Consider the following 18,298-nt stretch of genomic DNA (forward strand, 5'->3'; position numbering starts at 1 on the left):
GCACTTACCACCTGTTTCTGTTTGAGGGGCTTGACACAGAAAGTCCCGTCTGTGTGCTGGAGTGAAAATAGGACAGTTACGACAAGGAAGGAGGGCATCGAAGCGCCAGCTGTTCTTTTGTTACTTCTCTCGGTTACATGTGTTCTTGGACCCCCCGCCCCTCATGTGGAATGGCAGACCCCTAATATGGGACACATCCCACCAGCACGTGGTCTGGCCCTTCCACTTTAAGAAGAGGCCCAGGAAGTCCAAGGTCTTGTAACAAGCTGCCGGCAGAGCTGGAACTAGACCCCAGTGAGGGGGGGGGCGGGGGGGCAGGGGCAGAGCCCCCAGTGTGGTGCTCACGCAACTCCCCCCCACTTCCCCAGCCAGACCCAGCCTGCTGAGCCCAGGCAGCCAGCAGGCAGGGCCCCACGGGTCCTCCCAGGCCAGCCAGGGCTAACTGTCCCAAAGTGAGGCCTTACGTACCTTTTCAAAGGTGCCCAGCAGGACGTGGCAGTGGCCAAAATACTCTGAAAGAAATAAAGCCGAATAATACACTTCAGTTCTGTCCACCTTCCCCGATTCCCTGCAATCTGGCAAACCCAACACTCTGGCTGTCACGGGAGAGGGTGGGTCATGTCACCCGATAGGAGTCTCGTCCCCCAAGGAGCTTGGGTGCACGAGTGCCTGTTTGAGACCCACAGAGACAGCGTGCTGCCCGGGGGCTGTAGCCGCTGCCAGGCCAGTGTGCTCCACAGGGCACGTGCGCAGCCAAAGAGGACAGGGAGCCCCCGTACCGTCTCCTTCATCCACCACAGCATGGACCACCAGCGGGTACACCTCTCTGTCCAGGTCGAAGCCAAGCTGAAGGGAAAGAAAAGGAAAAAAAAAAAAGGGCTTAACACATGTAAGTGGTGCAGTAGCCCGTCAGAAGGGGAGGCCCCGTCAGGATGCCTGAACCCCATCTCCGCAGCTCATCCATCAACCTGGTTACCACCTAAGTCCGCTTAACGGAAGGCCGACTTTGTAAAAATCTCAGAGACGGAAAGGCTTCTAACCTACAGGTCTTTCCTTTGGGCACTGCTTCCTCAAAATGTCCGAGGTTAACGGGCTACTTTGGAATAGAAACACTAACGAGGTGACATGTAGCCTCTCAAGGACGTGAGGACGTTACAAGGCTGAAGGGGAGCGTGGTCTTCCAGCACCTGGGCCCGTCCTTGGCTGCCAGCTGGGGTCCTAAGTCGCTCCCACGCCCTGTGGGTCTGTGTGCGGAACCGGCCGCGTGCTCCCTCCCGGCAGCCAGTCCCCCCGCCGCCAGCGGCGCTCACCTCGTCTTCAGCCCACTCGGAGGGGTCCACGGTGTGGGAGGGCAGGCAGAACTGCTGGCACACCCCGCGCTTGTAGTGCACGGTCTCCGACTGCAGGCTGTTCTCTTTGGGGATGTAGCTGTCCATCAAAGTGGGAAGCAAAGCCAGAGTTACGGTGGAGCCCAGACAACCAGACAACTTCCTCCGTCTCCTGCCTGTTCTCAATTACCAACAGGCTTAAGGAGAGGGAAAAAGAGGAAAAGGAAAAAAGGAGAAAAGAGAAGATCTCCTTTATCGCCTCTTTCCTTTGCCCTTGCTCAGTGATGCTATTAAACTTATCTCTTCAACCTGCACACCCACAGAAAGGTCGCTTCATAGATTTTTAACAGCACCTCGATGACCTGAAGGGCCATGCTGCCGTCACTGTACCAAGATGGCACAATTTAAAGGGAAACGGGGAAAAAGGAAGGTTGTGCAGAAGAAAATCCAAATTCAGGAACCAGATCTCACCTGGTTGCAGAAAAAGACTGTTCCCCTCCCCCCCCCAGGTGAGGGCGCCAGGCACGGACCCTGACTGGTCTGGGAAGGAACGGCTCCCTGGGCCCTTGTCCTCACCTGGCAATGCCATTCTGGAACTCTTCGGTGGCCTGATAATAGATGGTGATGGCCACTCGGGCATCAGTGTCGAAGGTGAACTCCACGTTGTAGTGGACTTTTGCTCGACCGGTCTCTTCTCCAGGTGTCTTCACCTCCTCGGCACATCTAGAAAACCACAAAGACTCAGCATTTTCAGGGGGTAGCAAATTAGTATTTGAAAATGTATCTTCTTTTTTTCTTAAATTTATTTTTTAACTTTTTTTGGGGGGGTTAATTAGGTTTACTTATTTATTTTTACAGGAGGTGCTGGGGATTGAACCCAGGACCTTGTGTGTGCTAAGCATTTGCTCTACCACTTGAGCTATATCCTTCCCCCTCTTCTTTCTTTCCTGCATATATTGTGGGCTTCCCTCCGTGATGATACACTGAGGCCTCCGTCCTTATTCAGAATGGTGGCCAAGCACTTCTTCACCACCATCGCTGGGCATTTAGGCTACTTCTGCTGATAAATATATTTTTAATGGAGATACTGGGGATTGAACCCAGGACCTTGTGCTTATAAGTACACGCTCTACCCCTGAGCTATCCCCTCCCCTAGGCTATTTTTGATACTTCACGGTGCTACAGTTAACATCCTTGTGTATTTGCCAGACTTTTTTTTAAAGTTTTTATTTTAATCAAAGTTACTAACCACATATTTTAAATAGTTTCCACAAGGCTTGTGACAAAGAACAGCAAGTCTCACTCTGCTCCCTCTCCCCTTCTTCAAAGGAAACCTTCTTCACCCTCTGTAGCTGACTGGGCACTTACCTGCATGTTTCTTAAATAACACGCGGGGGTCAGTTTTTCGGTTTGAGGCATTCTCTGTTGACTTCCTACCATGGAAACGAGGCTTGCTTTCTCTTTCCTCACCCTGTTCCACGTAGGGACCCCCGCCCCCACCCCGCCCCCGTGTGATGCAGCATGACTTTGTTAGCTCAGAACATTGCTGTCTTCAGGAATGTGATTCTTTCAACATTATCTACGTTGGGGGGGGTTGTGGCTCAGTGGTAGAGCATACACGTAGCACGCACGAGGTCCTGGGTTCCATCCCCAGCACCTCCATTAAAAAAAAAAAATCACAGCTCAGCTACAGAGCCATCTCTGATTATATTTTTTCCCCTGCATAAGTTTTTCTTAGAGTTTGTACTCATTTTTTTGGGGAAGTTGCTTAGTTTTCTATGTACTAATCACTCATTGAAACCCAAATTCTCTGCCAGCTGTCTTAACCTCTTGATGTTCTGGGCATTCTCTGCATCTTGTCTCTTTGGGCAGGTCTTTCTGGAGCCCTGTGAGCTGCTCCATATGAACCCTGGACCCTCTGTACCTGCACACCACCTCCATCCTTGAACCTCCCGGCCCCATCACTCTGTGAATCCCTTTCGCCTCTGTCCTGGAGAGCTGCACATTCCCTGAACCTCCCGGCTTCCTTTTTCCTGGGTTACACTACCATTCTGCTGGAGCACAACTTCCAGTAGCTTCCTGAAAAAGGGTGTGTTGGAGGGACAAGATTTTGGAGAGTTTATTCTCCACTCACACTTCATGGGAAGTCTGGCTGAGTAAATAATTCTAAGTCATAAATACTTTAAAAAATTTTAAAAAGTCATTTCAAAGCATTGCTGCGTTATCTTCCAGTTTCCAGTGTCGCTCGCAAGAAGTAAGAAGCCATTCCAATATTGCTTACCCTTTTTCTCCTTGATACAGAAACTCCTCTTCCTCATCCATAGTGCTGGGCACTCGGTGGTCCTTTGTAGAAACTCTTAAATCATGTGTGTCACTGGTGACTCCTCCCTTCTGAATTCTCCACTCTCTCTTTCCAAAACTGTGAGTCGGATGTTGGACCTTCTAAATGGATGTTCTATTCTTCATATCTTTCCTCTTCTATTTTCCATATCTTTGCCTTTTTGCTCCACTTTCTAGAATGTTTCAACTTGTCTTACTACATTCCATCGATTTTTTCACTTCTATGTTTTTAAGTTCTGAGAGCCTTGTTTTTGCTCACTAAACGCTTTGTCACTGTGTCCGTGAGATAAGAAGGCAACATTTTCTCTGTTTTCTCTGACGCTACCAATCAAGTTCTCCTCTTCCTGCACAGTTCTCATTGCCACCTTTTCCCCCGTTTGTTTGTTTTGTCACTGCCTTTCATATGATAGGCGTTCCTTATACACCTGAGAATCTTTGGTTGTCTGCTCACATGTAAGAAATTTAAAACCTCTGCTTGGAACTGAGTGCGTGGCAAGGTGTGGGGACTCATTTGTATCTGGTGAGGAACCTCCAATACCAGTGTCTTTGGTCTTCCCACCCGGGTGGGTCTGATCGCCCAAAGAACAGTTTTCCTCTCTTCTGACAAAGGCCTGGCTGCCGGCCTTCTGGGGGCAGAGTTGGGGGTGGAGGATAGGCTGGAGGACTCAGTATCCAGCAGTCTACCACCACCTAACCCCCTGTTTGCAGTGCAGAGTCCAGTCCTTAGCTGTGCCTGGATCCCCCAAGTCCAGACACCCTCTGTTTTAACTTCCCCAGTCAGCACCACCTGCTCGCCTTCTGCCGGCGTGTGGGAGGTGGGAAGGCAGTTCCGGCCGCACAGAGTAAGGTGAGGGAGGGCCGTGAATACCTCTCAAACAGACCTTCCACCAATTCCCCTCCTGTTCGCCTCCCGCCCCCCTTCCCCTGCCCCCGGGTGCCCAGAGGCACCTGGAACTGCCAAGTCCTGAGCCTTTGGGGGGAAATCACAGTATAAACTGGTGATTCTCAGCTTTTCCTTCTGCTTGCTCAAGATTCTGATTTTCCAGGTCTAGTAAGTTATTTAACGTTCATCATCTGTTTTTTAGCCTCTAGAATTTTGTTCCTGACGCTGTCTTCCTGTTCTCCCAATTCTTGTGGATTTATGCAGTTTTTTTCTGCTTACATGATGTCTCTTTTTCTTTTTTTTCCCCATCGAAGTACAGTTGCTGTACAATACTACATGAGTTACAGGCACACAATACAGTGAGCCACGATTTTTAAAGGTTGTCTTCCATATTCAGTGATAAAATATTGGCTATATTCCCCGTGCTGTACATCTGCTTGCAGCTGATTTTATACCCAGTAGTTTGTACCTCTTGCTCCCCTCTGTATCTAGAATGCTCCTCCCCCTTCCCTCTCCCCGCTGGTAACCATGGACTTACGCTTTTTAAAAATACCCATTATTATTCAGTGGGGTTTTGAGAGGAAGCAAAGGAACACTTCCACCTTTACCTGAAAATCTGAGAATCAGAATTTACTCCAGTCCCATCTTGGAAAAACAAATAAAAACACCCTTCATCTTAACATTTACTGAACACCAAGTTCTTTCCCTTGCATCATCTCCTTTAATTTTGGCCACAGCCATGAAAGGTAAGTTCAGCTGTCACTGTTTTACAGGGAGAAGCCTGAAGCTCAGAAACTTGCCCAACGAGCCGTCGTGAAGCTGGGAAGCAGACTGGTCTCCTGCGTCCCAGCCAGGTCCTCTGAGCACAGACAGCGGCCCCACTCTATTCCTGAGCTGCAGCCAGGCTGCCACGTCCGAGGCCAGGACCTCACAAGGGCTCGCACCCTGGAATCCATCTCCCTCAAAAGAGCCAGCAGGCCACGTGTGATGAGAGAACAGGTGGACAGGGGAGCTGACGGCTGGCAGGCTCCCGAGGCCCCACCACCTCCATCTACTCCGATGCTCGCAGGAACCCCCCGCCGAGGCTGTGGCTGCAGAAGAGTCTGCAGCCAGAGATGCACCCCCTTGGCTCTCTCGTCCCCAAGTTGACCCTGGGGTGGGAGCAGTTGGGGAGGCAGTCAAATAACATAAAAAATTGAAAGAGACAGACAGAAAAGAGTTTAGGGGCAACTTAGGCTGGGAAGAAGAGATTTTAGGGAAATGGGGAGTGACTGATAATGAATATGGGGTTTCTTTTAGGGTGATGAAACTGTTGCACAGTTAGAGGGCAGTGATGATTGCACAACTCTGTGAATAACTAAACATCACTGAACTGTACACTTTAAATGAGTGAAGAATGGTCTGTGAATTGTATCTCAGTAAAGTGCTTATATTTATTAAATGATTGGAGGGGAATAAACCTCCTGATCTAGACAGGCATAAAATAGTCTCTGAGTCATCTTCCTTATCCACTTAGAAAAATGTGGGACCTCTGCTTTGCCCGAACCAAATCTGTCTCCCCAGGGAGCCAGTAAGTCTTCATGGACAGACACGCTACCCGGATGGCAGCATCGGCTGAAAAATGACACTGTCTCAGGGGCAGCACGAAGAAGGAAGATGTTGTGATAATTAATGCTGACAGCTGGGATTCAACAACAAACCCGGGGCACCACGAGCTCCCCAGAGGAAGGGCATATGAGATTGCAAATGTAAAGTAAATAGAAGCCATAAAATAAGGGTTTCCTGTGCCAAGTTCAAGTATCCCATTTTTACATAGGCTTGCTGAGGTGTCAGCAAAATTTACTCTCTCCCCCAACCACTCTTTCTGACAAGTTCATCGGGGAGAGATACTAACGACGGCTTCCAGGAAAGGGAACGTGCTTCACAAACGCAGACTATCACGGGGAATTCTGAGCACTCTAGGCCCCGAGACATGCCATCCAGGCAGCCCAGGACCCGGGTCTGGCAGAAACTGCTTGGGGAGCCTCTCTGCGGGGAGTGGAAGAAGGACCCCAGCCGGGAACTTACTTGACGAGCCTCAGGGTGTCCTTTCGGATGTTGATCAGACTTCTCAGAGTCTTCACTGGTTCTTGGGGAGGAGGGGCAGCGTAAGGAAACTGTGTCAGAAAGAAAGTGGGAGAAGACAGGGTATTTAGAAAGACCCATAAGGGCCCCTCACTGGTCAGGGCTTCAGGGTTGACAAAGAACAGCCTTTCGAGGTGCAGGGAGGGGTCACTCCCTGCAGGAGGACACAGAGACCCGACCAGTTAAGTGAACTTGGTCAAGGTCACAGCTAGTGGTGGAACTGGGATCCGATTTGGCATCCAAAATGCTATGTTTATCTGCTTTTCCCATTAGATGAAGCTTATCTGAGTCAGCATTCAAAGTGTGGGCAACTAATAAAAACTCCCACTGAAGTTCCAAATACCAAGGGACACACGGTGGCTGGTGGCCGAGTTAATCACAAAAGGCTTTTCCACCTGACCTTTCACAACAGGGAGCCGGACCTGCAAGGATTTTCCTTCAGGGAAGCCACATGGTGTCTGAGGAATTTAGGAACTGCAAACACAAGAGAACCCCATCACGTGTACAGAGCGGAGGCCTGCAAACAGCGAAGAACAAATTTCCTCCGCAGCTGATCATACAGAGCAGAGTTTTTTAAAAGACGTGAGCCCAGAGCTCTTTGGGGGTCATCAAAGGTTTGTGGTTGTCCATCATTTACCTTATGCTTTCACTCTCTCTCCCCGGTTCAGACATCTGTGTATCCAACCGACGATAGGAGATAAGAAAAAGGAAACAGTAAAAAAAAAAATTCACAGGGAATTGCTTTTAGAAGATGAAGAGTGATTTGAAATGTTCCCTGTATTCTTACAGTGTAATTTGGGCAGTAAACATTTTTTACATGTGAGTCACAGGAAACCTACTAGCGTTTGGAGTTTTGCAAAACTGCGGTCAGTGCTCCCAGCTCTGACGTGCCTGCGCCCAGAGCTGGTTTCAGAAAACAGAACGTCCACACAAAACTCTGTGCCTTCACAGATTTTTGCTGACTGCGGCTGCTTCACTCGGGCAACACAATCGAGCCGACGTTACATCTCATTTTGTGTATTCAGTGTGATTGCTGGTACTTCACGTGTACGAACATGACCTTTAAGAAAATACATTCACTCCAAGGGGGAGGGCGTAGCTTAATGGTAGAGTGCATGCCTAGCATCCAATGAGGTTGTGGGTTCAATCCCCAGTACCTCCATTAAGATAAATAGATAAATACATCTAATTACCTCTCCCCCAAAACAAACCAAGGGAAAAAAATACATTTAATCCAAACTATCAGATATGCACTCAGATTATCTGCTTTGTGAGTATTATACAGTAACATGTTACTTTTTTTATTAATACCTTAAACATATATTCTTTCAAAATATGGGAGTTGGTGTTTCTGATTACAAGGCAATGTATGTTCAAGCAGAAAACTTGAAAAACACAACAAAGTACAAAATCAGCCATAATTTCACCACTCGGCGATACCAAAGTTAACGGCACAGAATGTTTGTTTTCGGACAGGCACTCGTCCATCCACTTCCCTCCACCCTCCCCTCCCGCCACATCTGTGCACGGTTTCACACTGTACGTACTGTTTTGTCATCCCTCTTTCACTTAGAAAGATGTGGCAAATGTCTTTAAAGTCTATAATTTGACGATATAACCACACACGTTAGAGACAGGGGCATACTTTCCTCAATTCCACACTATTCAATGTTTTCAGTTGGTTTTCCTTTTCTTTCTTTTTCACTAAGATACCTGTTGGGGTGAAGGCCTTGCACCTACATTTTTGCCCGCCTGTTTGGTGATTTGCTTAGGGCAGATTCCTAGAAGTGGAATTACTGGATCAGAGAGTAAGCAGAGTTTTAAGACTTTAAAAAATATGTTGCCAAATTGTTCTCCCGAAAGCTGATTCCAATTTTGCTCTCCTGCCTGCAGTGCACCAGGAGGCTTTTAGACAGGAAAGCTGAAATCCTCATTCAGATCCCATCTGTGGCCCATTTCTACTCCCCCCGCCCCACTTTGCTGAGCTGTCACACTAAAAGAATTGAAAACAACTTTAAAATAAGCTTAAGCAAAAAGTAATTAGGCAGGAAAACCCGACACAAATGCTCGTCTATTCTAAAGCCAAAATAAATGACTTTGGGATTAACATTTTTTTCTGGAGTAGCGAAGTTAATCATATTCCTTCGCACGGGTACTTGGAGTTATCCATAACTCCAACCTAAGTTAAAAAAACAAAACAAAACTGTTTCTCCCCTCACTCTTTGCGCTTTCCCCTCCATATCCTCGCCCATTAAAAACAGAAAAGCAAAAGGAAAGGGGGGGAAAAAGCTGGAGTTCTTTGTCTTCCATTTAGAATATTATGTTTGATGATGACTAGCAATGAAATGCAAGTTATTCAGTGCTCAGGGAAAGGTGTCCGTGGGGTCACCTGTCATTCTCTTTTATAAGTACTATCCTTTCTAGTATAATAAACCCACTCCTACTCTTTTGGTTCTTCTTACCCCGTCCCCCTCCCCCAAAAGAAAACAGTTGAAAATCTGTTTTGGAGAAACTAATCCTGTTTGTAAAAGGCTCCCACCTACCAAAGCTTCCATCTTAGTGGCCTTTCATTCATCCAATCAGAGTCGACCAGCAACACTCAGGGCCAAGGAGTAAGGAGAGACTTAAACCAGAAAAGATGGGGTCCTGCTCTTTCAGGAAAGCAGCATTGCAAGGCAGATGACATAGTTACACAAATAACTATAACACTAAACAGAGAGGAATGCCAGGAAAGGGGCAATGATAAAGGAAGTGATTGCTTCTGGCTGAGGTAATCTGGAAGGCTTCATGGAGGAGGTGGTATTTGATCTGGGATCTTGAAGGATATGTGTAATTTGTAAATTCAGAGATGACAGGGAAGATCGTGAAAACCGCAGGAACAGAGGCAAATTGAAGAAAATGTTTCTCTGCTCTTAGAGTCGCCTCCCCTTCCTCTCCAGGCCAGGTTAGCGCGCCGTGACTCTAAGTTTCTTCATGATCTTCACTTTTTCAAGGTCATTTATTGAGTCCTTACTATGTGCCAGGCACTATGCTAAGCATATTACATTCATTATCTTAGCTGTCCTGGGAACAATCTTGTGCGGTAGAGATGGTCATCCCCTTTTTGCAGATGAGGACCTTGAGGTAGGAGGAGATTCAGTAACACCTCCCCAAGCCCCACAAGTTTTAGGGAGCAGAGTTGAGGTTGGAACACGTTCTACCCACACCTTTCTCTAATACGCTCCTGGATATAAGCTTCTTCATCTAGAGATGACTGGAGGATGGAAGTACTAGTTAGTCACAAATCTGAAAACACAAACCTATGTCTTTGCCCATTCTTTTCTCTTGGTAAGGCAGCGATGAACTTTTCTGCTTGTTTACAGTGCCTCCTGAAGACACGCGCCATTACTCTGCTATATTTAAAGCAAAAGAAGCATCTTATTTCAGTTCGAAACCAGAGATTTCACTCCTATGCTAACAGATATGTGTGACACGAAAGCAAAAGCTCAGGAAGGACTCAGGTCCGAGCATGTGCCTGCAGCAGCCGCTCAGCTGGCATGCACTGTGCTCAGAAGGGCATCCCTGTTTCTCGGTTCACGTCCACAGAGTTTCCACTTGCTTCCTTATGACCTCAGCCCTATGTCTACTGCATTAAGGAGTAAATGATAACAAGAATGATCAGACAGATGGTTTTTCTTGGAGGCAAGCGCCCTGGCACAGCTAGGCCAGTACCCGGAAGAGTAGCCTGTTCTATGCTGTCCATGGCAGTCCAGCAGGCGCACAGCTGGAGGCGGACGGACAGGGCTCCTGCAGGCTGAGTCCGGACTTCCTGCCTAGCCCAGCACGTGCCTAGGAGATGCCTTTCTGTTTCTCAGACATCGTCCTGGAGTAAATCAATCCTAACAGCCTTATAAAGGACACCTAAAAGCAGCTTCGAGAAATCTCTTTCACTTCTCGTAACGAAGACAAGCTTTAGGTAAAGACTAATGGACAAAGAATGAAATCAAGTCTGCTCGTGTACTTAGGAACTAAACCTGCCTGGTCAGGACCTTTACGACAGAGAATGCTACCAGAAGAAAGCCTTCTTAATGGGGTAAAATTTGGGTAATTGTTGCAATTACAGTTGCCAATGCCCGTCCATGAAACAAGAAAACAGGGAAATGTTTACCGCAGACCTACTATGTGCCAGGCATCATGCCGGGCTCTTTAGATATATATGTATTTTTTTTCATTTTACTTTATTTAACTGTGGCAAACTATACATAACATGAAATGTATCACCTTAATCATTTTTAAGCACACTGTCTGGCAACAGTAAATGCACTCACATGTCCTGTGCTACCACTGAGTTCTAGTTTAGATACATTCTCACTTAATATTCTAAATGCTCACAGAGGTGTCTGCCAGGCCCACCAGACTGTGAGCTCTTGGAGGATGGTTTGACATGCAGGAGGACCTTAAAATTATGTTGGTTGACTGGATAAATGAAGAATATCAGTATTAACATCCTCATTTTGTAGATAAAAAAACTGAGACTCAAAAGATTCCTGTGATTATTGACGGTCTCAGGGCTAATGAGTAGCAGAACCAAGATTTGAACCCACAAGCAGGATTTGAATCCAGAAGCCATGCTCTTTCTAACTGCAGCTGCCTTGGCTACGGCAGGGCAAGTCTACAGGTTGTGCCGATGCCGGGAGCGTTCTAGGCACCTGCACGGAGTGTAGCGAGAGTCTGGAGGTTAAATGCTCACTGCAAAAGGTACCAAAACCTGCTCAGGTTCTAGAAGCTTGTCCTAAGTCTCTGGATTACACCCTTATTCTTAGGCAGCGGTCCGTACCAAAGCATAACTAACGCCACACTCCTTCCATATTTTAACAGGAGTATCTAAGGTCTTCTCAGAGGGAAACTTTCTTGGAACACAGTGTGACAAAATCCTTTGTCTGTAAGATCTAACCTCACCTGTAGAAGACACAAATGTACATTCAGGGCATGACCGCATCAGGGAACACAGTCCACAGAAGCCAGGGATGTGTTATCACTGTTCACCTTCTGCCCAAGATGCTTGAATAGCATGTGACTGATAGATATTTCTAAAGCACAGTGGTTCCTCCTCTACATTATTTTCAGAGAACACAGATATTTACCCATTCATTCAAGCTTCACGATGCCCTGAGTGCTGGGCCAGGCCTGGGATTCAGTGATGGACCAGGCACAGGTCTCTTAGTTCTGTCTGTAAGGGGCCCCGCCTCATGACAGAGCTTGCATCTGGGGCACTGCATTTGGGTACAGTTACCACCCCCACCCCCTGCCCACCCCGAGAGTGGTCTCCTTGTGTCTGTACTGAAATACACCAAAATCTCAGAATGATTCAAATCCCAAGCACCTCAAGCCCAGGATGGGGGGACAGTCCCTGTGCCGCCAGAGGCACTCTTTGAATGGGCCCCACGGGGGTGCTCATCAAAGCTCTGTGTGAACACCCAGAAAGCTCCTCTTTGGCCTGTTATCCTGGTGTTCATCAGCTTCCTTTTATGTTTTCCTTACATCAGCAAAGTGCCACCTGCTGACCAAATGTAGAACTGCCAGTTTTTTGGGTTTTTTAAAAATTTCTTTTAGAACTGCCAGTTTAGATGGAACGGAAGCACACATTGGAGATAGTGTGTGTGTGTACATACACGTATATATTTATACACACACACATATATGTGTGTATATATCAACCATATATCCTAGATTTTATTTGTTTAAATTTTTTTGTTTTTGGGGTTTTTCTTTTTTTGACATGGGGTAATTAGATTTGTTTATTTATTAACTTATTTTTTTGATAGAGATACTGGGGATTGAACCCAGGACCTTGTGCACACTAAGCTCTCATTCTACCACTCAGCTATACCCTCCCCCCAATCCTAGATTTTAAACCATTCTAATTTCAAATATTTTGTTAAAACTACTCCCATGGCTGCACTCACATTTTTGTTGTAGAAAATATGGTCCCAGTGTGTACGAGATCACAGGATATTTTACTTCAGTTATAAATTATTGGACAATTCCCAAGAGTCTGTAAAAGGCACTAGAATCCATTCATAAAACTAACTAATTTCAATAAATAGGTTTTTACGAACGTAATTTGTTAACATTTGCTATTAGAGTCAGACCTGATCACACATGTAAGTAGCACCCTGGATGTGGCCACTGGGCACTCCGCCAGTTGGCTCTGTGTCCTTCTCACTGGTCCCCATCACTTTTTGAGTAGTTCCTTACTTTCTGGCACCACAAGGTATTCCAGATTCATCCTGTGTTTTTCCTGTCCTCTCCCTGGAATCGATCATGCCTCCAAGGAGCCCTGGTTCCTTTATTAGAGAAGTCTACTTCAGACCATCATTCATTCACTCATCTTTTACTGATGAACACTTGGTCTGTTTCCAGTTTTCACTACTACAAATGATGCAACAAACATTCCCTGAATGGACACTTAATAGGAGAAAAAGGAGGGGGAATAAAAGAAAAACAAATGAATATGCCCTAATGCAGCTTTTACTTAGGAAAGAAAAAGACCCAAGTGCCAAAAATCTGCTTCCCAAGAGAAAGGAGATTATTTTAGACCATGTATGATTAAAACAGGATCGTACTCATTTTATACATTAGCAGACATGTAATATCTGTGTTAAAGAAACAAATAATAGTTAACATGGAAATCTACATCTGGGGGTCGTATGAGCAGCTCATTTACATAAGCTCTTGCTTTTATAGATTTTAGGGCTTTTATATTTAAATTTCAGTTCCTTTTTATTTGCTGCCTGGTTATTTTCTCAGCTTTCTCGACTTCCTCTCTTCTCAGCTTTGTAGCGTGTCCAGGACTTACCAGTGGATATTTTTAGACAGGTGATGCTTTAGGATATTTTTTTTTAGACCAGTGTCAGGAGAGAACAGTGTACTCTCTGCTTGAACGCTGTGCAGTGGGCACAAATTTGCCTATTTAACCAGCTGCAGCCCTGGGACAGACTGTTTTGTCCCTGCTGCAGACCAAAACGTCAATGAGCTATATTTACAACAGTAAAACCCCTTTTCACTGATTTTCCATCCAACCCTTGTATGGAGTCAATCACCAGGGTAGAAAGACTAGTGACCACAAAGCTGACAAGACATGAAAAGACATTCTTTTCACTCAAAGATGTGAGGGAGACACCAAGAGGGTGTCACAAGTTGACTTTAACTCGAAGATGTTCTATGTTCAGGTTTGGTTACCAAAGGAATCCATCCAAGAAGGCAGTCTGTGTATAGTCTGTTAACTCCTCCATCCACGAGGTCCCCAGGAAGGGTGCACGTAGGACCAATGTCCTGGCTGTGTGACATCACACCTAAGGCTGACCGTTCTGAAATACTTCAACCCTTCTGTGAATACGCCCAATTAACCGATTCTCTCTGTTCATCCTGACAGGTATTAGGAGCATGAAAGACCCCCCACAGTGAAAAGCACCCATCACAAAATTGCCCAGATCTCTCTCTGCTAATGACCATCACAGACCCATTTTCTCCCTCCTTTTATGGTTCAGGTCTTGTGTCCTATTGCTGGGGAGTACTCAGACCAGGCAATACGTTCAGTGCACTCTGACATCAAATGCACGTGCGGGGCCGCGGGTGCTACTTTGATGAAAAGTGAAACTTACTCAACTTTCCGTTCCCCCTGACTGAAAGCCTCAAGATGCAGACCTCCCAGCGGCTGAAACCCTACCCAGTCATACTGTGCTTCTACACTGAAAGCACCATCCTCAAGAGGAGCTGCCTTTACAAAGGATTCCGCCTAACACCAGCTGATTTTAAGGAGAGAATTAAAAGGGGAAAAGAAGTGCTTTTAGTAAAGCAGACACAGTCATCTTTTCCCTCCAGCAAGTTGGTAAATAACGACTAATGGTCAGAGAAAGGACTCGTTTCAGACAAGCGCTCCATTCTAGACTTCCAGATTTCACCTGGCTGGGAGCCTCGTCACCTAGCTCACAAGTAAGAATCCACTTTTAAGCAAGAGATCTTGAGGTGCCTACTACTGTATGTAAAGAATATGCCCAGAGAGGTAAGCAACAGTATCAGCCAAAATAGTTATTTTATAATACACAACATATATTTTTTCCAAAGAAGCATGTGAATGTTCTAATGCCACCGAGTGTTAGTTTCCCAGTCATTTTTTTTTTCAACAGAGGCATTTTAAATAGGCTAATTCTTAAGAACGGCAAGTGGACCAAAGTCTTCCTCAGTCCATATTTCAAAAACAAAAAAGTGGAAGCTAGTCTTCAAGTTGAAAAGCTCCAAGATGCCCACCTGTGCCCCTCCTGAAATATACTGACTCCAAAACTGTCTATGGAAGATCCAAAATCAATTATAAGAGTTGTCAAGCCTCCATTTCTCATATTCCTGGAAGGAAAATATGTTCTGAAGTCTATTACGCTAGGAATCTCCGCTTGGGAAAAAGAATAATAGTGTGAAATATAGAAACAGTTAGCTTTATTAGCCAATCAGATACAGCATTCTAAGTGCAGGGAAGGTCTGTTACTTTGGCCAAGCTACATATTTGCAGATACAGCCCTAGGCCTAGGAAGAAGGCCATTAGTGAATCAAAAACCCTAAGGAGATTTTATTTTCTTTAGTTAATCATGAAATATGGAAACCCCATATAATTAGAAGAAAGTTGCATAAAATAAAAACCTATAGCATATGTCTGATAGTTTTAATTTCTAAACTGTTAATATTAAGATCTGTCTTTTGTGGCTAATTTAACAAGGCGACATCTACTTCATTCTGCCCTGCTAAGCTTCCGAAAGTTTTGAGAGCTATGATTATGCTTCAGTCACCCCTTAATAGCAGTGAGCAGCCAAGGTTGTAAAACCAACTGAAGTACTTCCTCCAGTTTATATGAAAGTCTAAGTTCACTGAAATTCTGCATAACAGGAAATCTAGAGCTAGAACTATATTATGTTCCAGATGGTGAATCTCAGTGACAGAATACAAACATTTACAATATATCATGTTCAGAGTCCAACTCCAAGCTTGATTCATGTCACTGGCTCCTCTCTCGTCCTGCGCTCCATTCTCACCCCTTCTTTGACCTCCTACCTGAGACATCTGCATCCCTCCACCTGTTACCTATCACCTCTCAGTCCATCCTTGTAAATCTCCACTCCTTGAACCACAGGCTTCAACACCTCCAATTTTCCTACTCTCAGCCACCACTTCTCTGTGGCGCTTCCTCCATTTTACTGATTTCCTGCATTAAGACCCTGGGCTTCTGAACATCTTTCAGGGCTTGTCAGAGGTGACTCCGGTTCACCGAGAATAAATAGGTGTCCTAGTGTTAACCATGAACTTTCTGAGACTAAAAATAGCCCAGTTCCAAGTTTAAACATAGTGCAAAGCAAAGATGATGCAACAGACAATAATTCCCCAAGAAGCAACACGTGGCCATACCTCCTAACGCGGTTCTTCTGGCTCCGAGGTTTGTAATTCTCAGCCTGGCCAATGACTACAAAGATTCTTTAAGCACTAGTTAATAATCTGTCAAGAAAGCACAGCTGCGTGATGAAGTGGGAAGTCAAAAGTTCAGCAAGAGGATTTAGTGACTGGCTTCTAAACAAATAAATTATGGAAAAGGAAAGATTTACAGTTGGTAAACCTGACAGATGCCACTTTGACCACGTGATCAAGGTTGCCATCACTGGTGGTCTGTCAGGAGCTGTGATGTGCCTCTGATGTGATGCAGTAAGAAGGACACTTACCTCTGCAGCATTCTTCCCCCAAGTCCATAACCCTGGTCTAATCACAAGAAAGCATCGGAAAATCCAGACTGATGGGAATTCTACAGAACACCTAATGAGTACATCTCACAACTGTCAAGGTCATGAAAGACAAGGGAAACCAAGAAACTGTCAGAGACTGGAAGAGATGAAGGAGATGTGACCCGCAAAGGTAACACGGAGCTAAAGAAAGACAGTAGTGGAAAAACTGGTGTAGTGCTAATAAAATCTGTAGTTTTGCAAAATAGTAACGTCCCTAGGGGAATTTTTAGTTTGGATCAATGCTCCATGGTCGTATGAGGCATTAACATTAGAGAAAGCTGGGCGAAAGGCGTATGGGAATTCTCTACGACTTTTGCAACTCTTCTGTAAATATAAAATTATTAAAAAAAAAAATTCAGCAGGAGAAATGCTGAGAGAAAATGGGGAACAGAGGATCTCAAAGTGGAAGGTGGAGGTCTCGGCTCCTGCACTGCTGGCTGGGCAATTTTAGACAAGCTGCTGCACCTGACTGAGCCTCCACTTCCTCACCAGTCAAATGTGCTTAATAATAGCTGCCTTATAACTTGTCAGATTAAAGATTGTATTAATCAAGGTCCAGTCAAGAAAAACCACATCAGTGGTTTTAACAGAGAATTTAATAGAAGGAACTGGTTAAACAGGCACTGGAGAACCACAACACAGAAAGGGGACCCTGTGTGGACAGAGTGTCCTCAGAAAGTGGCTCCCTCCCCCAGAGCTGGGGGAACCAAGGCGAGGGGTTGGGGTTATCAGATCCTGGGGGCCTCCTGAAGCTGGAATCACCACTTCTACTAAGCACCTGCGCTAACCCTCCCCCTCTTGCTTTTAAAAATATTTAACAGTATGGCTTAGCAGGGGATATGCACCTCTCGTGTTTAAAAGCATTTAAAATTCCAGTAAATGGAAACTATGGTTAGGGACTACGATCTATTCTACAATTATAACAACCTTTACCGCAATGCTCAGAGCTGCCGTCTAAAGATAAAGCATGGGGCTGATTCATTTCTGTAATAATCAGCGCTACTGTTTCAGCTGAGTGAAGTGTGTGGCTTCAGGGTGCTTGCTATTCACATGTACTCAAGCTCTTTGCCCCATGAGTCTCTGACTTTTATAAAACACTTTCATTACAATTTAAGGCCGTTATGCATCTCTTTAAAAGCTGAAAAAGTTAACCAGACTTTTCTTTGAAATGCAACACCGATATCTACGGTTTCCCGTAAGCTGGGGCGGACCCTGACAACAGGAAACAGAGGTGAGAGTGTGCATGCTTAGTTTCAGTATGTTTCAAAGAAATTTCGAGGAAATTCCTACAACGCAGATGCTTTAGCTTCACTGCTGAAAACCACAGCCGATCTTGGTGCCCTGGTTTGTTAAGAAATACGGCATTCAACAACAAACCAAAAGTTGAAGCATTTAGCAGCACTTTCCAAGTCAGCAAAAGTTATGTCACAGAGTAAAGTTCCTTTCTCAGAGCTTCTGGAAGCTCTGTCTACACTTCATTTATCACTTCCCCTTTGTGTGTGTGTGTGTGTGTGTGTGTGTAGCTTCCTGCTCTATTATAAATTTGAGGGCAAAATCTATGTTAGAGAAGTCTTTGTGTCACCCAGTATCAATAAACGGGCACACGGAGAAGGTAAAAATGGCTATTTGTAGCATGACTATATAAGTAAGGTTTTCAGAACCCAGTACAGCGTGTTCACATGGTGACCCTCTGGACTTTGAACATCTGCCCTAACTGGCAGGTTGGCACAATTAATACCCACAAAATAACTGAAAAAACACACAGCCACGTGTTTTTTAATAAAGGATTTGTGGAGCAATATTTATTTAATTTTATTTTTAAA

The 18,298-nt window shown here is 45.4% G+C and overlaps 1 protein-coding gene across 5 annotated transcripts in view; it reads right to left on the reverse strand.

Moving 5' to 3' along the window:
* Positions 1-18,298, reverse strand: part of RNF157 (ring finger protein 157) — a 69,703-nt gene that overhangs the window by 20,539 nt on the left and 30,866 nt on the right. For all 5 annotated transcript variants that reach the window (XM_006199414.4, XM_072939619.1, XM_072939620.1 and 2 more), the window contains exons 3-8: positions 6,619-6,707; positions 1,905-2,051; positions 1,311-1,428; positions 780-846; positions 469-512; positions 9-56 (exon numbers count right to left, since the gene is read on the reverse strand). In XM_006199414.4, coding sequence (XP_006199476.1) covers positions 9-56; positions 469-512; positions 780-846; positions 1,311-1,428; positions 1,905-2,051; positions 6,619-6,707 — 513 coding nt within the window. The remainder of the gene's footprint in view (positions 1-8; positions 57-468; positions 513-779; positions 847-1,310; positions 1,429-1,904; positions 2,052-6,618; positions 6,708-18,298) is intronic.

Source organism: Vicugna pacos, chromosome 16 (genome assembly GCF_048564905.1).
Source record: "Vicugna pacos chromosome 16, VicPac4, whole genome shotgun sequence".
Classification (NCBI taxonomy): domain Eukaryota; kingdom Metazoa; phylum Chordata; class Mammalia; order Artiodactyla; family Camelidae; genus Vicugna; species Vicugna pacos.